This window comes from Alexandromys fortis, unplaced genomic scaffold (genome assembly GCF_014885135.2).
Source record: "Alexandromys fortis isolate MF-2015 unplaced genomic scaffold, M_Fortis_MF-2015_v1.1 scaffold_5, whole genome shotgun sequence".
Classification (NCBI taxonomy): Eukaryota; Metazoa; Chordata; class Mammalia; order Rodentia; family Cricetidae; genus Alexandromys; species Alexandromys fortis.
The window spans coordinates 23,946,556-23,966,618 of NW_026067924.1; the positions used below are offsets into that span (position 1 = coordinate 23,946,556).

The 20,063-nt window shown below is 44.9% G+C and overlaps 1 protein-coding gene across 1 annotated transcript in view; it reads left to right on the plus strand.

Annotated features, from left to right (window-relative positions):
- Nucleotides 1-14,922: 14,922 nt before the first annotated feature.
- Actn2 (actinin alpha 2) overlaps nucleotides 14,923-20,063 on the plus strand; it is a 67,183-nt gene continuing 62,042 nt past the window's right edge. The window contains exon 1 of the mRNA XM_050142293.1: nucleotides 14,923-15,209. Coding sequence (XP_049998250.1) covers nucleotides 15,084-15,209 — 126 coding nt within the window. The 5' untranslated portion in view covers nucleotides 14,923-15,083. The remainder of the gene's footprint in view (nucleotides 15,210-20,063) is intronic.

Below are 20,063 nucleotides of genomic sequence, written 5' to 3' on the forward strand. Positions count from 1 at the left end.
AAAAATATTGGTGGGACTGGAGAAATAGCTCAATGGGAAATGCACTTGCCACTGAGCCTGACCATCTGAGTGTGATCCCCGGAACCTACACAATGGAAGAAGAGAATCAAGTTCTGCAAGTTGTTGTCTAACCTCTACATGGGCATGCGTGAACACACACACACACACCCAATAAATAAATAAATAAATAAATAAATAAATAAATAAATAAATAAATAGCCCAGCAGTGGTGGCACATGCCTTTAACCCAGCACTCGGGAGGCAGAAGCAGGATCTCTGTGAGTTCAAGGCCAGCCTGGTCTACAAGAGCTAGTTCCAGGACAGGAACCAAAAACTACGGAGAAACCCTGTCTCGAAAAAGCCAAAAATAAATAAATAAATAAATAAATAAATAAACAGGCCAAGACCTGCCTGAACATGGTGCTATGTGCTTGTAATCCCAGAGCTGAGGAGAAAAGGTGAGATGGATCCCCAGGTCTCACTAGTCTGTTCGTCCAGCCTAGTATGTGAGCTCTGATAGTCAAAGATTGTTTCAGAAAAAAGAGAAAAGAAAGAAGAGCAGAGGTGGATGGCATCTGGGGAGAAGTATGCACGGGAGCCGCACTCAGGCGTGCATCCCCTCCACGCGTACAGAGTGGCCACTTTTGGCGGAACGTGTTGCTTTGAAGAAGCACACTCATGAGACACACCGTGCGGCCACTTTTGGTGGAACGTGTTGCTTTGAAGAAGTACACTCATGAGACGCACTGAACTCGACACCCCGTGGTTCACATTTTGGGATTGTCTGTCCCAGGGCAGGGGAGGCCTGAGGGTAGGTGCAGCCCGGAGGACACTGCTCCACGGGACGCCTGCTGCCCTGCAGCCCCGTGTTTGCTCTTGCATTCCTGTCGTGAAGTCGCTTTGAAGGCCTTGGCCATGGCTTATCATTTTTTCCACTCCCAGGCCAGGGCTATTTGTAGCCCCTCCACCTGTCACCATGTGTGTTAGTCTGAAAAAGGCCGAGGGCAGCTTCATTAATAGCGTAAGACTGGCGCAAACTCGCCGGGAACACCACGCTTTCTTTCTTTGAGGGCTGCATCCCAGGGACCCTGAATGAGTCTTGACAGCTTCTCAGCTGTGCTGGCTTCCTTGAGTCAGAAATACACCGAGGGAATGCGTTTGTCGCAGGGCATGAGCCAATCCCATTCGTAAATGAGGAAACTGTAATCACTTACTAATTGCATAATATGCTAATGACTAAAGAAGTCACCACCAGTGGTGACCAACAGTGAGGATGCTCTAGTAGCTTGCTACCAAAGAAATAGCCATGGGAAAGTAATGAAAAAACATACCAGACTAAAAATGAGATGAAAAGCTTGGTTTTCATAAAATGCTAAAAAAGAGCAAAACAATTAATATGAGAAATTGTGGTGAATGTTAACAAAAATGAAACATAACAAATATTTAAGAACAAAACATTAAACTGTTGAACTTCTAGAAGACACAGTGAGAGAAAATCTAGGTTATGTTGGCTTTTTTAGATAGATTACCATAAAACAACTTGTAAACAACTGAAGAAAAAAAAAATAAGATGGGATTCATTAAAATGTAAGCACCTTTGTTCTCCAAAAGGCAGAGAGAAGCTGAGCCAGCACATAGAAAATATTTGCAAAGTGTGAATCTCAAAAGGAGGTGGGGGCTGTGGTGATGGCTCAGTTTGTCAAGGTACTTGCTGTCAAGCCTGATGTGTCTGAGTTAGTTTGATTCCCAGTGAAGGAGCTGGATGTGTCCCGAAGATTCTTAATATAACCTGAAAGTTACAGCTCCACTGTGCTTTGGGTGTGAAATATCCTTCACAGACTCACTTGGTCCCCAGATATTGGCACTGTTTCGGGAGGTTGTGGAACCATTGAGAAGAAGGTCTAGCTGAAGGAAGTTGATTACCGCCATGGTTGGTAAGCCTAGAGGCTTATAGCATGGACCCCATTACAGCAGGATCTTTCTCTTGTTCCTGGTTCCCTGGGAGTGGGGCTAGCAGCCTCGGGTTCCTGTTGCCTACCTACTGAGCCTCTGCTACTGCTATGAATACAGCTCATCTTCCAGACTTTGAAACTGTGAACTAAAATAAATCTTTTCCTTAGATTGTTTCTGTCAGGTGTTTTGTCCCAGGGACAGAAAAAATAGTAAATATTTTGCTTTCTAACCCTGAAAATTGCTGGATGGCATAAAGAGGCTGCTTGGCTCTTAGAGAACTTAGGACCCAAGGCAGTTAACCCAAGAGCAAAGTGCTTTTTCGGGGAAGTGCAAAGTATAATATTCAACAATGTGACCCAAACTCAGAAGGAAAAACACTGGCTGCTCTCCTTCATATATGGATCCTAGCCCACGCTATGTGTAAACACTGTAAATGTGGCTAGAGTCAAATTTAGGAAGGAGTCTGCGAGAGGGTAATAGTAGGTGACGAGGAAGGGCAGGGTGTAGGGAAAAGTGCACATGGGCCATAGAAGAGCCATTTTAGAGTTGGCAAGAGATTTGACTCTAGAGGGGTTCCCAGGTGTTCAAGGAGATGTCCCCAGCTAGGTCCTTGGGCAGCAGAGGAGAGGGTGCCTGAACTGGCCTTATCCCATAGCCGCACTGATTAATATCTTGCATTTCACCATAGAACTTTTATCCAGCGATGGATGGAGATAGAGACAGAGACCCACATCGGAGCACTAGACTGAGCTCCCAAGGTCCAGATGAAGAGCAGAAGGAGGGAGAACATGAACAAGGAAGTCAGGACCACGAGGGGTGCGTCCACCCACGGAGACGCTGGGGCTGATCTAATGGGAGCTCACCAAGGCCAGCTGGACTGGGACTGAATGAGCATGTGATCAAACCGGACTCTCTGAATGTGGCTGACAATGAGGGCTGACTGAGAAGCCTATGATAATGACACCGGGTTTTGATTCTACCGCATGTACTGGCTTTGTGGGAGTCTAGTCTGTTTGGATGCACACCTTCCTAGACGTGGATGAAGGGGGGGCTTGGACTTCCCACAGGACAGGGCACCCTGACTTCTCTTAGGACTGGAGAGGGAGGGGAGCGGGAGTGGGGGAAGTGGGAGGGAAATGGGAGGAGGGGAGGAGGTGGAAATTTTTAATAAATAAATAAATTTAAAAAATAATAAACAAAAAAGAGAAGAGGACATTGGGTGAGTATTTTCCCAGTTTTGACTCTGTCATTGCCTCCTCCTCCCCCTCCTCTAGGCTGGGCATTGTGAATTCAACTTTCTGTGGATTGAAGTAGTTAGAACCATTTTCAAACTCCTAGAAGAGCCCAACAAATGCTATCCTTTGAAGCAGTGACTGTGAGAGTTGGGTGTTCTTTTTAAATCCATCGGCTGTTAATGCAATAGGAATTAGGCATGACGAGTCACTGGATATATTTGTCACACTGACCCACTTAGAAACAGTGACTAAAAAATATCTGTTATCATAAGACCAAATGAGGCCCTCTGAATGGGGGTGACAGTTGTGTGGCAGGAGGCAGTTTGTGGGGCCACTAGCAGTGGAACCAGTATTCAGCCCTAATGTATGAACTGGCTCTTTGGAGCCCATTCCCTATGGAGAAATACTTTGCTCAGCCTCGCTATGGTGGGGCGGTTGGTCCTGCCTCAAGTGGTGTGACAGACTTCGTTGACTTCCCGTTGGAGGCCTCATCCTCTCTGAGGAGTGGATGAGGGTGGGATGGGGAGAAAGTGGTTGGAGTGGGAGGGAGAGGGAACTGGGATTGGTATGTAAAATAAGATTGTTTTAAAAATAAAAAAATCTGTTATTAAGGGAGGAGCTTTATACATGAATTTTTCCGTTTTTCTTCTGTTTTCTATCATCCTATTATAGTATTATTTAATATATAAATGATATTATTATACATAAAATAGAGTATAATTTTATTCTTAAAAATAAAGTAAGATTTCAAATGGGAATGTACCCTGTCCACTGCTAGAAGATTCCTCAGATTCTACCAAACCTTTTATTTTCTTATCACATTTTCAGTTGAACTGTCTTAAGGATTAAATTATAGGGAGGCACTTGGAACATGGCTTCCTGTCACTAGAATAACCACTCCAAAACCCGATCATCTTATCTATCCCTTTATCATCGTCAGATCTTCCCAGAGGGAACTTTAATAGCCCTTCAGTGTTTTCAGACATCCTTTACTGCCTGGCGTCTTTCCACTTAGAATCTCAGATTCTTAAGAAGAGAGATCTGGGAAGCGTCACACAGTGAAAGATATGTCTGAGGATTTCTCTTGGAGAACGGAAATAAGCGTTGCTGAGAATTTTATCATTGTCCAGAGAGCGAGCACATCTACATACAAATGAAACGGGACAATGAAAGTGTATCACTCAATGCCAGTTAAAACAGAGACAGAACTGAAGGAGCAGCAGAGAGCTGGAGCACAGGGGGTGCAGTGTTTGCCTGGTAGGCAGGAAGCCCTGGGCTTGATCCCCAACACTTCAGAGCTGGAGGTGTGATACATGCCTGTAATCCCAGTACTCAAGAGGTGGAGGCAGGGGGCATACGAGTTCAAGGTTATCCTCAGCTACATGTGTATTTTGAAGTCAGTTTTGTATATCTAAGATCCTCTGTCAAGCAACGACAACAAACCAGAAACGGGGGGGCCTGGAGAGATGGCTTAGTAGTTAAGAGCACTTTCTGATTTTGCAGAGAACCTAGGTTCAGTTCTCAGCACTCAATCATCTGTAACTCCAGTTGCAGGGGATCTAACGCCCCCTTCCTACCTCTGAGAACACTAGGCATATGTATAGCACACATACATACATACATACATACATACATACATACATACATACACACATACATACATAAATACATGCCATCACTCACACTGAAAAGTAAAATTTCAGACCTCCTACCAAAGAGAATCTGCTAGCATTCCTGTACGCTCAGATTCATGTATTTTGTTCATAATTGGAGGAAGTATTGACAGCTTTAATCTCCGCCAGTGACAAGTGTGCCCTGAGCATGCAGCTTCATGTATGTGGACATACCTGAACAGCTTGTAGTCAATGATCAATCTCATACATCAGGCCAGATGCTTCCTGAACCAATCTCTTCTTCTAGCCTAATTGCTCTCTTGGTTAAAGTTGGGTTGGTCACAATTTAAATGTGAAATGCCCCCAGAAGATCCTCAGATGGTTGTGTTTGTTTTTGGAGATTATAGAATCATTAGTAGGTTGAGCCTACCATGAAGAAGCAGATCTACATAGGGGTGGGCTTTAAGGTTTATAGTCCAGCTATGATTCTGGTTCACTTTCTGCTTTCTGGTCTGCGAAGGTGTGGAACAGGTAGCCTCACGGTCCCGCAGCCACAAGCATGAGTCACACGGTCAGGCCTCCCCTATGATGAACTACACTTTTAAACCATGAGCCCAAACACGCCCTTCTTCCCTTAAGCTGCTTTTCTCAGGCATTGTGTCTCAGGTGCGAAAATACTCCCTCCATGGGCTTGCTCATTGAGAATGAACAGGCTCCTCAATACAGGGTGCAACTCTTGAGGATTCTGCAACCTGCATTCTCTGTCTCCCCCAACCCTCCTGCATACCTCTGTGTGAGCTCTTTTCCCTGTGTCATCTCAGGGAGTGATGCGTCCACTCACCGTTCACGTCAAGAATTTAGAGGGAAGCTAAGGATCTTCCTCTGTCTTCCTATGCCTCCATAGAACCAATCAAAAATGTCCTATTCTTCTACCTTCCAAATGTCTCTCAGGCCCACTTTCTTCCCTCCATCCTCTTCACCATCATCCTAGGATGTTTAGAAGGAATTGCTATAGTTACTACCCATGTTCTAGTCCAAATTACAAAATACAGGAATGTACCACTTAATGACAGTCCAGCCAACAATGGATCATATATTCTATGTTGGTACAATGGGATCATAATTGATCTAAAATTTTTCCTATATCTTAGTAATGCCTTAGCCATTGTAGCATCTTAGTTTAACACATTACTGGTGTGTTGAAGTGATACTGTTGTAAATGATGTAATTGTACTATCAATAATGTCAAGAATAGAACTTACAATTACATAGTGAATAAAATATTTGATAACGACAATCTCCATGGTTTATATATTCCCTACTCTGTAAGTGGAGATTGCTTGTTCATTTTCCAGTTGTCCAGACTCAAATAATCACACAGAAACTATATTAATTACAACACTGTTTAGCAAATAGCTTAGGCGTATTCCTAGCTAGTTCTGTCAATCTGTGTATCACCATGAGGATGTGGCTTACTGGGTAGATTCTGGTGTCTTTCTCCTTCTGGAAGCTACATGACATCTCTTTTACTCTGCCTACTCTCTTTCTCTGTATCTCTGTTCAGATTTCTCACCTGACTTTAGTCGCTAAGCCATTGGCCAAAACAGCTTTATTCATTAACCAATAAGCATCACATATACAGAAGGACACCCCACATTACTACTCCATGATTTTTGGGTTATTTTAGAGTGTACATCTATTAACAGGAAAATGGTTCACTGTGAAACAGTACACCATGTTACATAGCAGCAGACCCATGCATCTTATGCTCACTGGGTCTTCTGGCTGCACAAAGAAAGCATGCTGAGCAATTGACCTTGACCATCTGGGCTTGTGTGAGTGTCCTCTCTGACATCCATACAGCCACAGAAGTCACGTGCAGATGCTTTTCTCAGAAACTCCCCTCTTCGATGCCTTGTGAAGCTAGGCACAGGTCTTTGACCTCTTCCTTTACTTCCTCCTTCTTTTCTGGCATTATGATTATTCCTTTACCTTCTGACTTCCTGCATTTCACCTACCTATATTTTTCACTCCATAAAAGCCTAAATAAAATCTCATCATCTAAGAACTAAACTTAAAAAAAAACCCTACTGTGTCTACCTCAGATATTTTCCAAATGAAGCAATTGGCACAAAGGGATGGTGTGGAGGTTTCAATGAGAGGTGACTCCCAGAGTCTCAGGAATTTGAAAACTTGGTGGTAAGTTGGTGGCACCATTGGGAAAGGTTTAGGAGGTATAGCCCTGCTGTAGAAAGTATGTCACTGAGAGCAGGTTTCAAGATTAAAAGCCTCATGCCCTTTCTAGTTTTCTCTCAGCCTTGCATTTGCAATTCAAGATGTGAGCTCAGCTTCTGTTCCTGCTTCCATGCCTGCTGCTTGCTGCCATAATGGACTCTTATCTTCTGGAACCATATTCCCAAATAAGTTGCCTTCTATAAGTTGTCTCGGTCATGGAAATTATCATGGCAAGAGAACAGTAATGAATACAGGTGGTTTTGAGTGGGTAAGGTTAATGGGGCATGCTGTCTAGCCCCGAGACCATAGAAGCAAGCATACTCCTAGTTACCTGGCCAGGGTGGATCTTGGACAACTCCAGCAAGGACAAGGTATACAGATATTCAAGTCTGCTGAAATGGAAAGACAAGCAAATAGAGTCAGATGGAGATGAAGCATTCAAAAACTTTGGTGGACTAATCAGGTACTGAAATGGGGACGGATAGGGAGTATAGGAAATGCAGGAACCCAGGACATGGAGCTAGTTCCTGGATGAGCTGACCACATGGAGGAGACTTCTGTGAATATCTGGCAGAGGGCTTACTCAGATGCTAAGGTCACCTGCAGAAACAATGGCAACATTCTGTGTACAGAATCTCTTGGTTCAAACGGGGCCGTCTAAGCAAAGGAGACTGATGGCTAGTCTTTGTTGTCAAGCTGACACAAAGGGGAGAAAGACATTCTCGGTTGGTGGATTGCCTACTTCAGCCGACCTGTAGGCATGTCTCTGAGGCATTTTCTTGATTTCCCAGCCCACTATGGGTGGTGCCATTCCTAGGCAGATCAGTCTGAAATATATAAAAGAGCTAAATAACATGAGCCAGGGAACAAGTCAGTAAGCAGCGTTCCTCCCTAGTTCCTGCCCTGTCTTCCTTCTGTCATGGATTGTGATGAGTAGTGTATGCCAAATAAACCCCTTCTTCCTGAGTTTCTTGTGGTTGTGGAGCTTTTAATATAACAACAGAAGAGCAAACCATGACAGAGACTTTGGATAACAGCTTTGGATCAGATGGACTTTGGAAACTCCCTGTCTTGTGAAACTTCAGGAGAAAATGCAATTTCTTCTTTTCTCCTTCCTCTCACCACTGTATCTGTTTGTTTGTTTCTTTGTTTTTCGAGGCAAGGTTTCATTGTGTAGCCCTGGCTATCCTAGAACTCACTTTGTAGACTCACAGAGATCCTCTTGCCTGTGCCTCCCAAGGGCTGGGATTAAAGGTGTGTGCCACCACTCCTGACTGTCACCAATGTTCTTACCCCTTTCTCTATCCACACAAGGGCTAATAATCATAGAGGCAATCAACAATATTGCGAGAGTGTTGCTTGTAGAAAGAGTGACCTGTGTGTTAGCTGCTCTTCCCATCTCGGTGGCAAAATGCCCAACAGAAGCAACTACAGGCTTGCTTTAAGGAGCTCTGTGGGCTCTTGGGATACCAACCTATCCTGATGGGAAAGGCATGGTGGCCGTAGCTTGTAATCCGGCTTGCTGGCTACAGAGTCACAGGGCTGGAAGCGGGTTGGCTGCACGATAGCCTTCAGGTCTTCCCCTCAGCGACTCTCTTCTTCTAGTGAGACTCTACCGCCTACGTTTTCTGCCAGTGACATTGACTAGGGACCAAGCGCTTGAGCACATGAGCCATGGGGTGCATTTCACAAGCCATAATGACCTGTGTGGGATGACATAGAATGATATCCAACACACGGTCATATCGAATAGGAAATTGCATAATAGTGACTTATTGTTCAACCACATTTAAGTTTTACAAAAATAATATTTATGCCTGAATATTCATAGAAAAATTCCAGAAGCATTCACAAGACTCTGTCAACATCGAATGCTTGTAAGGTTAGAGAAAATGTTACATCTATGTATGCAATGTATTTTCAAAAAACAAGTTAAAGCACCTCCACGCACAATGGAAATTGGGTCTGCACAACACCTACCTATACTTTCTCACCTTCTTCAGGGGCGCTGTAAATGCCCAAGCAACTTGAGAAAAATCATAATCATCATCAAGAGAAAAGAGAAGGTGGGTTGGCAGAGCAAAAGCTGAGGAAATGTCAAGGATTTCCTGTTGTTTTAGGGTTGTTCTCAACAGTAAGCAGCAACAATTGGATTGGTTTTATCTTTTGTTACTTTACCCACGCTCTTTCTGGGTTTGGGGAAAGGACCCAGGCGTCTTAACTGACGGCAAGTTCAATAGAAGCCTCTGTGGGTGGATGAAGTATCAAATGCAAGCTTGAACTGCTCGGATAGATGCTGCGTTCAGTTCTTGATAAAGCATTGCTCACTGAGCTGGCAGGGGCACAGATGGAGTAAGAAATGGTGCCATTTACTGTAAATGCAGCCTGTGCTCGCCACAGAAAAAAACAAATGGTAAAGGTTGTTTGAAATCAGTGGTGAAAATCCCTCATCTGTCCACCCGCTATCAGCTCCCCATGGTTTGTTGAAGAGTTTGGGATATTTTCTTCTAAATACATACTTTTTATAGATGGATATAATTTTATTACCTCTCCCCCTCTTCTCTTCTTTATTCCGTTTTAGCTCCCCTCTTTTTTCTCTTTCTTTTTAAGACAAGGTCTCATTCTGTGGCTCAAGCTGGCCTAGAACTCACTATACAGACCAGGTTAGTCTTGAACTCGTGGCAATCCTTCAGCATTAGCCTTCCAAGTTCTGAGTTTACAGACTTGAGCTAATATGTCAGACTTGACGGGTCTAATCAAGTGATTATATGAGTGATATATATGTTCATATGTGAACATACACGTGAAACCACTTTTGCAATTTGCTTTTCACTTCTAACTCATTGATGTCTAAGTTTAGAGATTTTCTATAAATTCCTTCATGGACCCCTTTCACGTGGACGTTTGCTGTATTTGTTGGGTGGGTTTAAAAATCCTTGGAGTGTTTGAGCCAAAGGAGACAGTTGAAATTTGGAGAGGGTAGTAAAAACATTCATTACAAAAAGTTGTGTAGGAGAACATGGTCGATAAAGGTCACACACTCCTGTCTCTGGGGTCACCTGCCCTGGGTGGAGAAGAAAATCCACAGGACCATTATGGTGAACCAATATATGGTGGAGCATGGGAGAAAGAGAGAGAGAGAGAGAGAGAGAGAGAGAGAGAGAGAGGAGAATGGCTTATTTTCTATGGAGGGAGGCAGATCTGAAGAGGCAAGGGCCAGAAGGAACAAGCCGGTGTGGGAGGCCTCCTTGCCAACCCAGGGCCATGGTGAAGTCCAGACCAGGGCTGCTGCCATGACCTCAGTCTGTGTTGATGTGACTCCTGTTATCACCAAAGAACTCAAGGTCTGGGCAACCACATGTGCCACGTTGGTGCCCGACGGTCATGCCACTGCAGGGGCCACCCTGATCTGTATGGCCTGCGCTAGCAACCAGGGCCGTGGAGGTATCTGGACCCATGCTGCAACTGAGGGCCATGTCTGGTTCGGTAGTCTTCCTGCAGCTGGGGTCTGTGTTGATATCTATGGCAACCACAGCCAGGGTCTGTGTCAGTGTCCGTGGCTCCTGTTATCACCGTCCTGTGCAGATGCCTGGAGTCTGGGATGACACCTGAGACCATGCTGGTGCTTAAGAGTCAGCTGCTGCGAGGGCCATGCACATCTGGGTGGCTTGCACTGCCACCGGGGCTATAGTGACCTCAGGGCCCAAGATGCGGCCAGGGACCATGTCTGGGTCGTTGGTCCTACTATAGCTAGGGTCTGTGTTGATGTCCATGGCTCCTGTTACTATTGAAGGCCGTGAGACTGGCCGGGTCCATGTTGGAGTCTGGTAACCATGCTACTTATGGCAGTGTGGGACTCTCAGATCGGAATGGGTCCATCAGTAGCATGTATATACACACAGAGAGAAAATAAATAAATAAAACTTTGATTACATTTTTTAATTCCATGATTGAAGAATTGCAATGTCTCCTATTTCTCTGAAATACCACTTAACACATGCACAAATCCTAATTCCAGCCTTGAGGGTTCCCAGTAGCCTTCCTTCTTCCATTGTCTCGAGCCCTGCTCTTGCCTCTCCTGGGTCCCCCATCCCCCTTTCTTGATTCCCTCCGCATTGCCATTTTGCAGTTCTCCTTCCTAAGAGAAACTTTAGTTTTAGGAGCTACTGACGATTTAAAGAATGATAGCTCATCTTAAGGAAGAACACAGTTCAAGGTACAGTCCTTCGTAGGGGGCAGGGGGAGTCGAGACAGCAGAAGCCTGAAGCATCTGCTTACATTATTCCATCACAAGTAGAAGAAGAGAGAAATGTAGGCAGATAGATAATCTTCAATAACTCCTAAATTTCTCAATTTCCCTGAATCTGAAATTGCTAGTTTGTATCAAAATATCCTAAGTATGTGCACTCCAAAGAAGAAAGAATAGTTCAGTTACAAGATGAGCCATCATTTCTTAAATCGTCAGTAGCTCCTAAAACTAAAGTTTCTCTTAGGAAGGAGAACTGCAAAATGTCAGTGGGGAGAAATCAAGGTAGGGGGATGGGGGGACCTAGGGGAGGCAAGAGCAGGGCTCGAGACAAGGAAGAAGGAAGGTTACTGGGAACCCTCAAGGCTGGAATTAGGATTTATGCACGTGTTAAGTGGTATTTCAGAGAAATAGGAGACATTGCAATTCTTCAATCATGGAATTAAAAAATGTAATCAAAGTTTTATTTATTTATTTTCTCTCTGTGTGTATACACACGTGTTGTGGTCAAAGGACAACATGAAAAAATTAGTTCTCTTTTTACCATGTGGATCCTGGGAATCAAACACAGGTTGTCAGCCTGGGCAGTAGGTGCCTTTCTCTCTGAGCCATCTTGTCAACCCAATCATGGGATTTTTTTTTCATCTCCGTAGGTGTTGGCTTGGCAGTTGACCTAAATAAAAAATGGCTTGAAGATATGCATGTGGAAATACAGATGTGACTTCTATTTCTCTGTCCTGAGTTGACCTAAGTAGGTCCTCTGGCTCCTTAGCAGTAACTAACAACAGTCCTGGGGTCAAGTTCTACCAACTGTATCAGCCAGGATTCTCCAGAGAAACAATTAAAAAAAAATCTACTACTTCCATGAAAGAGAGGTTCAGGTGGACAGAGACTGAATGGCTGCTTGCAGGATTATGGGCAGGGGAAATCAGCAGCTCAACTGAAGAAGCGCAGAGCTTAGAGGGACCAATGGTCCTAGTCAGAGGCTGAGTTCTCGAAGTCCCCTAGAGAGCCACGGACATGAGTCCATGTTCCAAGGTTAGAGAATCTGGAGTCTGACATCCACATGTGACAGTCTCAAAAAAAAAAAAAAAAAAAAAAAGAAAGAAAAGAAAAGAAAACAAAGCAAAACCCATTACTAGCTCCAGGATCAAGTGTGCACACAAACAGACTCTCCCAATCTTGTCCTTTTCCCTTCCATTCTGACCCCAGCCAATAAGATGATGCAGCTTCTCCACTCACTTTTGGGGCCACATGCTAATCTATACACACAGCAGAAGTGGACTTTGCAGACCTGGGCATTCCTGCATCTATCTGGTCAAGTTGATAACCAAGATTAAACATCTCACCAACTATTAGTTGGACAATGGTGGGGAAATCAATTTAAGTTTGACTTTTTTTCCTGTGTAACTGGAGGTGATTATCCTACTGCAAATATAAAATTGTTGTGAATTTAAATTAGTTAAACATCCAAAATATTCCCAGGAGCACAGGGCACAAATTAGTGTTCCAGATGTGTCCAGCATACTTACTAGTTAAAAACAAGGAAGCAAGCAAACAAACACCATGTCCTGAGACCAGAGAGATGGCTCAGCAGGTAAGAACACTTGCTGCCCTTCTAAGAGCTCCCTGAGTTCAGATCCCAGCACCCACATCAGGTAGTTTACAACTGTCTCTAACTCCAGCTCCAGGGATTCAATGCCTTTGGCCCAAGCCTGGCTTTGGGGTGGGAGGCTGGAGCCCAGGCTTTTGGCCTAAAACCTTTGATTACAGATACAAAATGTTTTTGGACTACGGCGGTGTGACAGCATCAGGAGCCATATTGGAGGAGAAGGCGTTAGGAGCTTTAACCACGGACGGGATATTAAACATTGGGATTTGTAAGACATACTGAAAGAACCACCATCTGTAGGTGCTGAGCCCATCCAAATTGTTAGGGTAACAAAGAAAGACATAATTTTCCAACAGCTTTGTTGAGATATAATCAGAGCAAAATGAACTCTGCATATCAAAAATGTACGATCTGTCAAATTTTGATATACATAATGCACCTGCAAAACAATCAGTATAACGAGATAATGAACACATCTGTCACCCCCAAACATTTTCTTTAAATTTCCATTTACTTATCTTTGTGTGTGTGCATGTGTGCATGTGTGTGTATGTGTGTGTGCACATGAAGAGGTAAGACATTTTCAGGAGTTCTCTTCTTCCACCTGTTTTGGGCGCAGGGTCTCTCTTGTTTTGCTGAGATGCATATCTGACCTTTTAGCTGATTCTGTCCCCATGTCACCATAGGACTGTTAGAATTACAGGTGGACACTACTGTATCTGGATTTTCGTGTGGTTTCTTTGGACTTGAACTTGAGTCTTCAAGCTTGGGTGGCAAGTGCTTCTATGTGCTGCCACCACTGCCCGGCTATTTTCTGCTTCTTGGATGTTTTTAAAAACACCAATGCAATGCATTTGCTGATTGCTTAAGTTTTCCTGCAGAAAGGTAGACGTAAAACTTCTAAGGCACTTGGCAATTCCAGGCATACATACTACCTCTTGCAACATGGCAGCAACTTGGTAGCCTTGAGCCACAAACAGTCTTGGAGCACTTGCTGGCAACGTTTATTAAACTGGGATATAAACTTAACTAGAGGCACCTACCCACTCGGATGGCCTGTACTACTGGGCGCTGTATTCAGCTAATAACAGGTGGTTAATACATGATTGATTTGGAATTTCAGCCTTCTTGTCCCATGGCTCTTGGCTTTGCTTCTTTGGGGAACAGCTCAGCAGGACCAGTAGCTGAGAGGGCACAAGTGCAGCGCCACAGGGAGGAATGGAAACGTAAGGAGAAACTGGCCGCCAGTCGGCCATTGTCAGTTCTCTTAATTTATGGCTGGCAGGTGAGCGCTGGATGCTTCCTGCCTTGGCTTGGTTCCTGACATTTTGTTAGAGTTAGTTCAAGTTGTTTTATTTATTTATTTATTTTTATGCCTTGAGTCCTTCAGGTGAGGTGGGAAGGCAAAAAGCAGGGTGTTTAGGGGCTTTTAAAGGAGGGAAGAAAGGGTTGAATGGAGGGAGAGAGGACTGAGAGTTAGCAGAGGGAAAGACAGAGAAAGAAGAAAGAAGGCTGGAGCTTTGGAGGAACAGGAAGGGCGGAACAGGGAGTGGAGGAGAGGCAGAAATAACTAAACCAGAGGAGGGAAAGAGGAGAAAGGAGAAATATAGAGGGAGAGGAAGGGGGGACTGGGCAGAAGTAATAGAGAGAGAGAAGGAAGAAGGGTGAGGGAGAGTTTTTGGCTAACTCGTGGAGACACGGAAGACATAACTTTGCAGCGGGTCTTTGGAACCCTTGAGTGCGCTGCACGAGGTGGGACTAGGTCCACAGGTGTCATCTTCCCGATTCTCGCCCTCCCTTCTTTCTCTTCCTTCCCTCCCTCCCTCCAGGTCGCTGTCCGAGGTGCCCCTAGGTCATCTCTGGGAGCCAACAGGGAACAGGGGTGGGCGGAGTCAGGCGGCGGGACCGGAGCGGGGCTAGCCTGCCAGCCAACCGCACGTGCTGGAAGCGGGGGAGTGGGCGGGGCCAGTTGCACGTGACTCTCAGTGGGCTTTTAATCCGCCGGCGTGCTGGTGCTTTGCCGGAGACTCTACGCCCCAGGCGTGCCGCCCCAGGAACTGCGCGAAGGTCACTGCAGCCCGCCGCCTATCCATCCACCCTCCCTCCATCCATTCATCCATCCATCTTCCGTCCGTCTGTCCATCCCTCGCACCGCGCTCTCTTCCCAGCCGCCTCAGCCGCCCAGCGCCATGAATCAGATAGAGCCCGGAGTGCAGTACAACTACGTCTACGACGAAGATGAGTACATGATCCAGGAGGAGGAGTGGGACCGAGACCTACTTCTCGACCCGGCCTGGGAGAAGCAGCAGAGGAAGGTCAGTAGGGTCCCTCACGCGTGTCTGTGTCCGGGTCCCCATGGGGTGGCAGGTGTCGCCGGCTGTGGTCACTAGAAGAGGCTCCCTGGTGGAGGTGCTGTGGTCCTTCTAGCCTCCTCTCCCCCCCCCCCCGCCTCCCCCCTGCCCCGCATCAGAAAGTACAGCACATCCAGGGATAGGCAGGACACTCGTGTGTGTGTGTGTGTGTGTGTGTGTAAGTTAACATAAGTCAGAAAACAAATGGTGTTCGAAAGATTTTATTCGACTAGAATCTGAGAGTCTCAGTTGTGCTTTCGTCCATGACCTTGGCCTAAAGTTGTTCGGTGACAGCCCTGCTCTTTTCGTTTGCCCCAAGCCTATCTCCCCTCTAGGACACAAAAATGAAAACCCGCTCTTCCCAACCTTCCATTGGTCTGTCCCAAAGAGTGGTTGAAGACCATTTATTAAACATGTTAGGCTCCTCAGCGAGGGATGCTGGAGAACCTTAGACATTCACCTACAAAGTAATAATCATTCCACGCTCTATTTATAGTTCATTGAGGTAAGCACCCAGGGATGAAGGAGGCAGCCAGCTCCTAAGAGCTCCCTCCTCATCCCGATTGGTGCTCTCTGGGGCCTAATGGAACATTCCACTAGTTCAGGGTTTCTTCTTGTTCTTCTTGGCTAAAACAAATAGGGGATGCTCACCAGGAGGCTTAGTTTCACCTCGATTTGGCTGGGCATAGAGCCTGGATGGTTCAATAAGACAACAGACTAACCCAGCATTTGTGATAAAAGCCAGTTTCCCAAGCCGGTGCCTCATGCCTACTCTTCCTTTTTTTTTTCCCCTGGGTATGAGAAAGGTGGATTTCCCTCCTCAAAGCCTACTTTCAAGTTGATATTTAGTGTGACTGTAGGGTGCCTGCGGGTTTCTATGGATGATCGTCTGATGTGTGTGGACAGTGAGTGTTTAATGTTGGAGATCTATGTGCCATCTCTCCCAGTGGTGTGAGCAAGATGGGAAAAGGTCTGAGTAGTTACCAAAGGTTATTGGTTAAGCGCTACTTTTACATCAGTGTTTCTCCTTTCTTGTTTCCTCTCTCTTAAATCCCCAGTAACAGTTCTGTTCTTACTATGGCTTTGAAGCCCCTTGCCACCCCCACCTCATTCCCTAAGATGTCTGTCATCACCCATACATTTAGAAACTGAGTCTAGTTAAAGGGCTTACCGAGAGGGAGGCACATGGCTCTGAGGGTAATCCTTGTGCCATCTGGATGGGGCGGTGTGTAATCACTTGGTAAGAAGTTGAAAAGTGGCTTAATTCTAACAATCAAAGTCTCATTTTGTTTTTTAATTTTCTCAACAAGTTTGATTACATTTTTCATGGCTTAAAAAAGAACTCAGCTTGTATGTTTTTGTTTTGAAGATTGGTCATTTCTTATAACATATAATTCTTATAATTGGTTATTTCTTATAACTCAGCTTAGGCATGGAACAAGAAGAATACCCATCATTTTTGAAAGCCAGAGTCTGGTTTCAGAAGTTTCTGTTGATTCTAAGAACATATGGTACACAGCAGAAGAGACATTGTCAGTTTCTGAGGCCATATCATTGCCTTCTGACATAATAATTTAAAATGTATTTATAATATTTTTGTCTAAGTGGTATTGCCCCAATTTTTTTTAATTTTAGGATTTCTGCGTGATCTGTTATTGCAATTGTAATAACACTTGACATATGTTATTCAATAGCTGAAGTATTGAAAATATGAAAAACCTGACCCAGTTCAAAAAAAAATCATCATTTTCCCCCTTAAGATATATTAAGCTGAATGTGGTATCACATACCCATAATCCCTGCACACAAGAGACTGAGCCAGGAGGATTGCTGCAAGTTGGAGGCTAGCCTGGAATACATTGGAAAAAAAGGAAAGAAAAAAAAGACAGCTTAGGTGTTGGGGTAAGCAAAGCCCTGGCATGCTCAGAACACAGACCTGAACGGATGTGCACACAGATCTTTCCACTTTTGGTAGAGAACTTGCTGCAGTCAGTGAAACTGTGTGGAACCATGAGCTCAGTGCTGCCAGAGCAGTGGCCTCTATATTTGTCCTATGAGCCACTGTTGGAACCAGCAGACGAGATGCCATTGTTTCTATTGTGGGCCACCTTCTCTGCACTTGCCATTTCAGTGATATGCCGGGTATGTGATCTGTCAACAGATGCTGGTGGCTCTCAGTGACGTTGGTGGCACGCTAATGGATGTGGTGCCTAATTATACCCACAGTGCAGAGGCTTGGGGCTGTGGTAATCCCTGCCCCCTGCTGTGGAATGCCTTGCTGCAGAGGGCCTCAGCAACAGTAGAGTGCTTTTTTTTTTTTTAAAGGTCACTCAAGAGATGTTGGGCTTAGGCTGTGTGTGCTGGCATGCCCACCTTATCTGGGAGGAGGTATTGGGTCCATGGGGTAGACCTACATGGTCTATAAAGATTGTGTTTTAAATTTAACTACACCTAAAAGATTGGAGACCAGCTCCTGGAGTGGTGAGATGGAACATTTAAAACGGCACTGAAGGCTAGGAAAGTAGCTCAATTGGTAGTGTTTATCTAGCATCCAGTGGTCCTAGGTCCAATCCCCAGTGCAACACAAACAGGGCATGGTGGTGTATGTCTTTAATTTCAGCACGTGGGAGGTAGGGACAAGATCAGAAGTTCAAGGCCATCCTCAGCTATGTGGATTTGAGACCAACCTGGGATATATGAGAGTCTGTCTCAGAAAAACAAAACAAAACGGGAAACAGGAATGGCAGCAGAGAGTATCAGGTTAGAGAGAAAGTTTATCATACAGGACAGTTTAGGGATTCTCATTTCCAGGTAAGTCAGGCTGCCTCCAGGGCTTGTCAAAACCGTTAACACTGATGTTCTCCCACACACGTGGGAGTCTCAAAACAGGCTTCCTCTCACCTGCAGGGAAGCCTAGGCGGATGGAAACCTGTCATGGCAGCGATCCTGAATGTGCACTACCCCTGAAAGTACAGAACAGCTCTCTTTACCCTCGTGGGAGAGGAGAGCAGGTCTTCAAAGAAAAGATTTATCTGTTTCCTGTTTTCGTACCTAAAGGGTCCTTCCGTCCCTCTACCTGCTTCCATGATCATGACTTTTCTAGCTTGCAGGCATCCCGGTTCTGCTGTGTTCTTTCCAGTTTAGATGGTCCCATTCTCTGTGGCGCTGTCTCCTAGCAGCCTGGCCACCCCAGTAGCATGTGGCCGGTTGATGAGGCAGCCTGGAATGATAGGTGTGTGGGAGCAGCTGGCTACAGGGTGGGGATTAGTGGTCAGGATCTTTTGGACTGCCCCTTCTGTGTTCTGTGTGGGCTAAGGGCACTTAAGGGCATGAAGTTCAAGCCCTCAATATTGGGGATTGAACCTGCGGCTTCATACGTACTAGGCAAGAGCTCTACCACAGAGCCACATCCCCAGCTGTGACATGAACTCTTGTGTGCGTTTTTTTTTTTTTTTTTTTTTTTTTTTTTTTTTTTTTTTTTTTTTTTTTTTTTTTTTTTTTTTTTTTTTTTTTGGTTTTTCAAGACAGGGTTTCTCTCTGTGGCTTTGGAGCCTGAAGCTGAGTTAGTTCGCAGGGGCTTTATATACTGCACAGTGATCCATATATATTAAATGCTACTGTCAGTCTTATAAGTCAGTGCTTGTTCATTTAACCAGTTGGTCTGACAGTCATCATTACTATGCTTGTGAAGTGTAAGGGAGGGAGAGTGAAGTATAAGATTCAGTCCTTGGCGATCGGGATGCACTATTTTTGATAGCAGTAAAATATATACAACATGAGCTGGGCATGTAGCTCGGTGGTAGAACACTTGCTTAGTATGAGCAAAACTCTAGATTCCATTCCTAGCACTAAACACACACACGCACAATACACTCCCAGAATAAAATATACATAATATAAAATAAGCTACTTTATTTTAACATTTGTTTATTTAAAACATACCATGTTAGCTATTTATTTTAAAAACTGTATGTGCATAGGTGAATGCGTGCTATGGCTATGCATGCCGTGGATGTCAGAGGGTAACCTGTAGGAGTCAGTTTTCTCCTTTCATGATATAGATTTTGGGATCCAACTCAGGTTGTCAGGCTCGGAGACAAGCACTTCCAGCTGCCGAACCATCTCACTGGCCCCCAGCTTTAACCATTTTAAGGGCACACAGTTCATAGGCATTATGTACATCACAAGCACTATTAATTGCCAGCTCTTTTCTATCTTCCCATGCAGAAACTCTCCCTCTTTCTATGCCTGCTTCCCATGCTCCCCTTCCCTGGTGTACTTTCAAAGATAAGATTTGCAAGTGTGAATATTTAGCGCATAAGAATTGTTTAATATCAAATGCTGGTTGCTCACCTAAAGCTTAAAGTTCCCGGGAGGTGGAATAAGGAGAATCGTTGTGGGTGGAGAATAATAAGAAGAGAGTTCGCCAAAGGTTAGAAGTTGAACTAGGCTTGCACTGAATTAGTTGTTAGCTGAGTGGAGATGGGGAGAAACAGCCTTCTTGAATAGAGAAACCGTGTGAAGCCGTATGGCGGGTTTTGGAGGGGAGATAAGGAGGAATCGTCAGTGGAGTGGAACTGATTTCTACGAGCCCTTTAGCACCAACAGGACGAGCTTCTCTCCAGTTTTATGGGGAGCCCCTTCCTTTAACCCCCTCATAGAGCTGAAGGGAACAATTTCAGAGGTAAACATGCAGAGAGGCAACTTGATCATCAAAGTCGAGCTCTGTACTCTTGAGCTCATTGTGTGAGGAAGTGTGAAGGCAGACTAGCTTCACCAAAACTGAAGATGCCAAGACACAGATAGAGCAAAGGTTGG